The 8,768-nt window shown below is 40.8% G+C and overlaps 1 protein-coding gene across 1 annotated transcript; it reads right to left on the reverse strand.

Moving 5' to 3' along the window:
* Positions 1-733: 733 nt before the first annotated feature.
* LOC130680394 (transmembrane emp24 domain-containing protein 9-like) lies at positions 734-7,677 on the reverse strand. Its single transcript, XM_057490792.1, has 2 exons — positions 6,729-7,677; positions 734-3,342 (listed from the first exon to the last, which is right to left on the reverse strand). The coding sequence occupies exons 1-2, from the start codon at positions 6,979-6,981 to the stop codon at positions 3,302-3,304; spliced, it is 294 nt and encodes a 97-aa protein (XP_057346775.1). The 5' UTR covers positions 6,982-7,677; the 3' UTR covers positions 734-3,301.
* Between the last annotated feature and the right edge of the window lie 1,091 nt (positions 7,678-8,768).

Below are 8,768 nucleotides of genomic sequence, written 5' to 3' on the forward strand. Positions count from 1 at the left end.
TCTTCATTTTCCCAATCCTCACAAAACTATATGAAGTAGTTACATATTCTCATGATACAAATGAGAAAACAGGCTGCATGAGGTTTAAATAACTGGCCCAAGGCCATGCTGTTGTTAATCAACTAGGTAGGGATGGAAACCTACCTAGACCCAGCCAATCAAGAAACCTAGATTTATTCCAAGGTAAAACACAGATAGTAGATCATAACTGGATGCACCAAATATATTGTGACACAACTGAAAACATTTCACATGGGGTCAGAAACATACTGCTTTCAATCTCACTCGGTAACTTCTTAGTTCCCCATTTATTGGTTGTATCTTTAATGAGCTTTGTGGACTGACTACTTACTTTGCCCTGTGAGCTTCAGATTTCTAAACTGCAAATAGGTCTATTTAATACTCATTTATAGGATTGTTGTGAATATGACATAACGTAAAAGTATCAAACACTGATTTAATGTTGGACTTCCTCCCATTCTTTTTTTTTGTTTTTGTTATCATTAATCTACAATTACATGAAGAACATTATGTCTACTAGGGTCCCCCCTTCACCAAGTCCCCGCCACAAACACCTTTACAGTCACTACCCATCAGCGTAGTAAGATGTTGTAGAATTACTACTTGTCTTCTCTGTGCTGCACAGCCCTCCCCATTCCCCCCCCACATTATATATGCTAATCATAATACCCCCTTTCTTCTTCCCTGCCCTTATCCCTCCCTTCCCTCCCATTCTCCCCAGTTCCTTTCCCTTTGGTAACTGTTAGTACATTCTTGGGTGCTGTGAGTCTGCTGCTGTTTTGTTCCTTCAGTTTTTCTTTGTTCTTATACTCCACAGATGAGTGAAATCATTTGGTACTTGTCTTTCTCTGCCTGGCTTATTTCACTGAGCATAATACCCTCTAGCTCCATCCATGTTGTTGCAAATGGTAGGATTTGTTTTCTTCTTATGGCTGAATAATATTCCATTGTGTATATGTACCACCTCTTCTTTATTCATTCATCTACTGATGGACAATTAGGTTGCTTCCATTTCTTGGCTATTGTAAATAGTGCTGTGATAAACATAGGGGTGCATATGTCTTTTTCAAACTGGGCTGCTGCATTCTTAGGTAAATTCCTAGAAGTGGAATTCCTGGGTCAAATGGTATTTCTATTTTGAGCATTTTGAGGAACCTCCATACTACTTTCCACAATGGTTGAACTAATTTACATTCCCACCAGCAGTGTAGGAGGGTTCCCCTTTCTCCACAACCTCACCAACATTTGTTGTTGTTTGTCTTTTGGATGGTAGCCATCCTTACTGGTGTGAGGTGATATCTCATTGTGGTTTTAATTTGCATTTCTCTGATAACTAGCGATGTGGAGCATCTTTTCATGTGTCTGTTGGCCATCTGAATTTCTTTGGAGAACTGTCTGCTCAGCTCCTCTGCCCATTTTTAATTGGATTATTTGCTTTTTGTTTGTTGAGGTGCATGAGCTCTTTATATACTTTGGATGTTAACCCTTTATCGGATCTGTCATTTATGAATATATTCTCCCATACTGTAGGGTACCTTTTTGTTCTATTGATGGTGTCCTTTGCTATACAGAAGTTTTCAGCTTAATGCAGTCCCACTTGTTCATTTTTGCTTTTGTTTTCCTTGCGTGGGGAGATATGTTCATGAAGAAGTCGCTAATGTTTATGTCCAAGAGATTTTTGCCTATGTTTTTTTCTAAGAGTTTCATGGTTTCATGGCTTACATTCAGGTCTTTGATCCATTTCAAATTTACTTTTGTGTATGGGGTTAGACAGTGATCCAGTTTCATTCTCTTACATGTAGCTGTTCAGTTTTGCCAGCACCATCTGTTGAAGAGACTGTCATTTCCCCATTGTATGTCCATGGCTCCTTTATTGTATATTAATTGATCATATATGTTTGGGTTAATGTCTGGGGTCTCTATTCTGTTCCACTGGTCTGTGGCTCTGTTCTTGTGCCAGTACCAAATTGTCTTGATTACTATGGCTTTGTAGTAGAGTTTGAAGTTTGGGAGTGAGATCCCCCCCACTTTATTCTTCCTTCTCAGGATTGCTTTGGCTATTCGGGACCTTTGGTGTTTCCATATGAATTTTTGAACTATTTGTTCCAGTTCTTTGAAGAATGTTGTTGGTAGTTTGATAGGGATTGCATCAAATCTATATTGCTTTGGGCAGGATGGCCATTTTGACGATATTAATTCTTCCTAGCCAAGAGCATGGGATGAGTTTCCATTTGTTAGTGTCCTCTTTGATTTATCTTAAAAGAGTGTCTTATAGTTTTCAGGGTATAGGTCTTTCACTTCTTTGGTTAGGTTTATTCCTAGGTATTTTATTATTTTTGATGCAGTTGTGAATGGAATTGTTTTCCTGATTTCTCTTTCTATTGGTTTATTGTTACTCCTCCCATTCTTTTTTGATAAATAACCTAAACACTTGTATTCCTAGTGTCTAGTAAGGATATGGAATATATTCATTGTAATACAACAGAAGACTTGCCTAATGTTACACAGCAGTAAATTATAAGGTTAATCAGATTCTACATTCACTAATACTTTTGCATAACCCTGGAAATTTCTGGTCACTCAAGGTGAAAGACTGTGACTCTGTTTTTTACAAGTGCTTCAAAGAAAAATGAAAAGTAGGGAAGGTATGAAATATTTACAAGTGATTTCAAGTTATCTTTAGCATTAGCTAAACCTGAAGTTTTAATCCTTGTTTTTACCATTTCATAGTTGTGTGGACTTGTGCAAGGATTTAACTTCCCTATACTTTAATTTCCACATCTGTAAAATATATATGATTAGAACACCTATATCACAGTGTTATTACAGGGATTTACTTAGATTATATTACTTTAATTCAGATGAAGTGCTTAGTACAATTCTGGCTCATCTTTGACATTTAGTACTAGTTAGATGCTTTTTTGACTTCAAGTAACAGAAAAACCCAAGCAAAAAGGCCCAAAATAAGGACATTTATCATCACATACAGCAATAAGTCTAGGGGCAGGGTAGCTCCTAGGGTTGAGTATTTCAACACTGTGCACCAATGCCCTCAGTAGTCCAGAATCTGTCCAGCTTACCACTCTCCCATCCTTCGAGTATTCACCACTTCTCTCTTGGTTGCAGCTCCAGCACCAGATAAAGGCATGAAAGATACATGCCCCCACCTAATGTCCCTTTTTAAGAGAGAGAGAACTTTCCAAGAAGTCCCAGGAATAAACATCCTTATGTCTCTTAGGCAGAACATGGCTAATCCAATAACCAGCAAACAGGAATCGTATTACCATGAAAGGTCTGGTCTTTCCTGAAGCAGCTGGTCACCTATAAGAGAAAGGACAAAACTGGAGTTCTCATAGCAAGTAATAAGTAATAAAGGACCTTGGGAATGGCTGTCAAATAGGCAACCACGGATACTATGGTAGTCAGTCATCAGTGAGGCTCACCAAATATTTCTAGTTTTCTTCTTTTCCAGATATGGAGCAGAATGGCACTTCCTAGCACTCTTACAGTTGTATAGGAACATATGATTAGTTCTGGCCACTGAGTTGTGAGTTGAAATGATGTGTCACTTTCATGTTGACCTCACTTTTCACTGTAATTAGCTGCAAATAACTAGCAAAACATATGTAAGAAATAAGTGAATTATCTTATTCTAATTGCTTGATTTAAATAACCAAAAACTACAAAAGAACATTGCTGAAAACAAGTAAAAACCTAAATAAGTGCAATAAAATATATATTGATTCAGGGATCAGAAGACTCAATATTGTTACAATACCAGTTCTCCTCACATTGGTCTATAAATTCAACACAATCCAAATCAAAATGTGAGCACAGTTTTTTTCTAAAATATTAACAGGCTGGTGTTTTATATGGAAATGCACTAAAATAGCCTAAACAACTTAGAAATAGTAAAAAAAGTTTGAAGACTAACACTGCTTGATTTAAAGACTTATTATAAAACCATATTTAACAAGATGGTGTGGTACTGACAAAAAGTAAGACAAACAGATCGCTGGTGCAAACAGATAGAGGGTCCAGAAATATATCCACATATATTTGGACAACTGACTTTTAACAACAGGAAAGACAATTCCACAGAGATAGGATAGCCTTTTCAACAAATGGGGCTTGGATAACTGAATGGCCAAATGCAAATAAAAACCTTTAACCCTAAATCTTCCCTCACCTCATACACAAAAATTTACTCAAAATGGACTCTAGGCCTTACCTGAATATGAGCTAAAACAATAAAATTTCTAGAAGAAGAAATATGACCTTGAGTTAGACAAAAATTTTTTAGATGACACCAAAAACACAAACCATAAAAAAAAAACTGATAAATAGGATTTCATCAAAATTGAAAACTTTTGCCCTTTGAAATATGTTGTTTTAAAAAATGAACAGATAAAGCAAAGACTGGGAGAAAATATTTGAAAATCATATATCTGATAAAAGACATATCCAGAATATATCAATAACTCTTAATTATCATACTAAGAAAACAACCTAATTTTTTTAGCAGGCCTAAGTTTGAACAAGCATTTCACCAATGAAGATAAATGGATGGCAAAAAAGCATATTAAAAGAAGTTAAATATCATTAGTCATTAGAAAAGTGCAAATTAAATCCACAAAAGTACCACTACATGCCTATTAGAATATCTAAAAGGATGTCATAGAGTTTAAAAAAATGATAATTTGAAAACTAAAAGCCGAAATACAACCCAACAGACACACATGCATAAATATTCACATTGTTGCTTTGAAATCGAGGTGAAAAAATATGTTCTGAATTGAAACCTTAAATCTACTTACTACATTTGTGTTTTGGTATTTTCCCACTGACTTCATTATTTACATATCAAAAATACTTTATAATAATAACAAGATTGTGTTCGGCCCTAATTAGATGATAAGATTGAAATGGAGGAAATATGGCTGCTTCTTAATTTTTACAAGTCATTTAATCTTTCTAAATGAGTACTTCCCAAACTTTTCCACCTGATGCCACACATAGAACATGACAATATTTGCATGGCAGTCAGGTATGGCAAAGAATGCTAGTGCTCATAAATTTTCTCCTCTTTTTTCTGAGCACAACGCATTTCTCCCATATTCCCCTATGTTTCGGCCCTCATTTTCACTTTGAATGTGAAGCCATATGACTAAGTTCTGGCCAAAAGAATGTGGACAGAAGTGATTTGCACTACCTCTCCTGTGGTAGCGCACACAGGTAGTACTGGTCTGTAGCTAAGTGTTAGAGGAAGGAATTACAAATAAAGAAAGACAGAAAGCTAGAATGATCTCTGTGGTATTGGGTTGGAATTAATAGTATCAGTATGAATTCACAGCTCTTAATATATATACTGACAGATAGAGAATTCTTTTTTAATGTTTAAGAATGTATGTATGAGTATAAATACTGGGAGGTCCTAGAAGCAATGACACCCCCTAGCACACAGATTCTAGTTTCTAAATACCTTTCTCCAATAAAAGGAGCCAGGGTTCACTAGAGAAAAGGTTGACCTCAGGGCTGGGATAGAACGAAAACAAGATAAGCCTAAAATATCTTGATATGTCAGAAAGTAAGGAATTGCTTAAAACAGTGTATATGCTTCTCAAAAGAACCCAAGAGCCAACCTCAAGGAACAACTTCCTAAGGGCTAATCTGGCAAAACTTGAGCAATAAAATAATTACAGTATTGGATGATAAGCCCCCAAACGCACATACATAAGCACACACTGATAGTAATAAATAATTGAATGAATAAACAAATGAGGGAAGGACAGCTCTTCCTTACAGAAGGATGCTAATTATAAATGGTGTTGGGAAAACTGGATAGTGACGTTTAAAGAATGAATCTGGACCTCTATCTTACACTATACACAAAATTCACTTCAAAGTGAATTAAGGACTTGAATTTAAAACCTGAAACCATAAAACCCCTAGAATAAACATAGGGAATAAGCTTCTTGACATAGTTCTTGGAAATGAATTTTTGGATTTGACACCAAAAGCAGAGGCAGCAACAGCAGAAATTAAGAGGCAAGACTTCAGTAAACTAAAAAGCCTCTGCTCCAGAAAGTAAACGATCAACAAAATGGAAAGGCAACCTATGGAATGAGAGAAATTATTTGCACACCATATTCCATGAGAGATTAAATTACAAAATATATTTGGAAATCATACAACTCATAGGTAAAAGAACAAATAATGACTCAATCTAAAAATGGCCAAATCACAGGAATCACATTTGCCTAAGAACACAAAAATTGGCCAACAGGTACACGAATGGTGGCACTGTAAACTGGTACAGTCATTGTGGAAAGAGAAAGGAAGCCAGGAGGCATCCCCATCCACACCTACGACCAAGGGCCCCCCAGAACCTCGCGGAGACGCTGCAGTCGGGGTAGGAACAAGGATGTCCCGGCATCACACCGAGGGGCCTGGCCACAACCCTCCTGCCCTCCTCCCCGCCTCCCCTCCCAGCTCCTCTTTCCGCCATCCGGGTCTCGGCCAGACTTGCCTCCTGGGGGCCCGCACCCGCAGGGGAAGGGAGGCTTTGGTCAGGCCTCTGTCCGCCCATTTCCCCGGTGCCCACCCCGGGCAGGGGAGGGCAGGTGCGGGTCTGAGCTGAGCCCGTGCAGCGCCATCCCCCTTCCGCTCTCGGGAGGGCAGGGCCCGCACTGGCCGCGCGCGCGCACCTGTGACCACGGTGCCATCGGGGATCTCCTGGATGAAGCACTTCTCCTCCAGCTCACGGACCTCGAGGTAGAACGCGCCCCCTCGGCCCACCAGCGCCAGCAGCAGCGACAGGGCCAGTCCGGGGCCCGCACTCCGCCGCATCCCCGCCCGGGCCCGCCTCGGGCCCAGCGCCTGGCGCCCCGCAGGGACCCCGCCACCTTCCCAGGCGAGCTGCCGGCCTCTGCGCGGGGCCTGCGGACCCGAGCGCCTCATCCTAGGTGTGGGGCTGCTAGCCCGTCTTGGGGGTGGAGCGGCTGAGCTGCAGCCAGTGGGGCAAGGGGCTTGACCTCTGCAACTTGCAGGGAAGGGACAGATTTACCCAAGCCCTCAAAGATGGTTAAAATCTCCCTCTGGGCGACAGGAAAGAACAATTTCAGGAGGGGACCTCGGCTTTCCTAACAGCCAGTAAGCCAGTTAAGGGACTAGGGGAACAGAGTTATGGGAACGTGGAGGCAAGAGGTAATTGGGCTGAATCACTGAGGGCCCAGGAGGTGCCAGGTCAGTGACAGAGGGAGCTGGGGGGAGAGGGTGCTTCATCCAGTGTCCTTCCCTGTGCACTAGGGACGAAAAAGAGGAGGTTGTGAGTGTGCCTGGAGGGTACAAGAAGGCGGCAGCAATGCAGCTGGAAAAGGAAAGGGAGCTGAGAGAATGGGGCCAACACGACAGGATGGGGGCCCAGGAAAAGCAAGTCTCAAGAATTTCAAGCTCAGAGTGCCTTGGGTAGAGCAGTGTAGACCCCAACATGTCACTATGAAGCTGTTGCCCAGTCCAGGCGATGGGATGAAGTCCTCCACCTCTAGTGCCTGGTGGTAATACTCATTGGTTATTCAGAAATGATGATGGTGGTGGTATCTTTCATTCTAATGTGCCAAGCACTGTTCTAATCACTTAGGAGTGCATTAACTGAATCTTTTAAACTTCTGTGAGTGACTTTAATGTTATTTCAGTTTAATAGCTGTGACAATAGCAAACAGAAGTTGATAATAACTTGCTCCGGGTCACCCAGCTGCTAAGTGGTTGGCATTTGCGCACACAGACTCTGGGCCATGCCTTACGGTACATGTTGGACACAAAAATGAATGACATCTGTCTCTTACCCTCTGAGAGCCCACTCAAAACCAAAGGAGCAATGTCAATACAGTGTTCTAAGATTCATAATATGTATTAGCTACCAGGAGTTGTGCCCTCATTTTAACAGTGTGACCCCTTGGCAGTTCTGGGGAACCATTTTATTCCTTCATTGGGAATGATGTTTTAAAAAATGACAGATGCAGGTTTTTCACAAAAGGCAAAAGCTTTAGAAAGGTCATTTAAGCCAAGGGTTGAAAAGTATCTTTGGGTTTGGGAACTAGTTCTTCCCCAGGGGCTTGGACAGAGCTGAGTAGAGGCAGAGGTGAGGACGGCTCAGACGCAGGGATCCAGCGCTGGGTGCTGTCCAGGGTCTTGAATCTGGTTGCGTTCTAGACCGCCACCTACAGTAAGGCGCTGAGTTTACTTTCGCTTTTCATAAAATTTCCAAACCCTCGAAACAACAGTCTTGTTTAGTCTTGTAAAATAAAACAAAAAATGAAGATGATCATGTGCTTGAGTATCACGTCAATGATAACTTTCTACAAAAAGTGACTAAACACTTACTCAATTTCTGTACTTAACTCATTGCAGACCTATAACAGACACCTAACAGACTAACACTGATCCTCAGACCCCTGAGTAGCACTCTTCCATGGCAGTGGTCCAATGAGTAGAATGCCCACAGAAATCCCCTAAAGGGGCAAAGTGGAAAATGCTTGCAGTGGCATTCATGTAAGGAGACTGTGTACCAGTGACTTCATAGCAAGACTTCAAGGCCCAGAACACAGACGTAGCTCCCAAGTAGCAAAAGTATCTTGTTAATGAGAGAACAACTTATTTCTGACTCATGACATGGCTGAGAAATGTCAGAACAGTGAATCCACCATTCTGGGATTCTACCATTTAGCAGAGATCTCACTCCACCATGT

The sequence above is a fragment of the Manis pentadactyla genome, chromosome 13, assembly GCF_030020395.1.
Source record: "Manis pentadactyla isolate mManPen7 chromosome 13, mManPen7.hap1, whole genome shotgun sequence".
In the NCBI taxonomy this organism is placed as follows: domain Eukaryota; kingdom Metazoa; phylum Chordata; class Mammalia; order Pholidota; family Manidae; genus Manis; species Manis pentadactyla.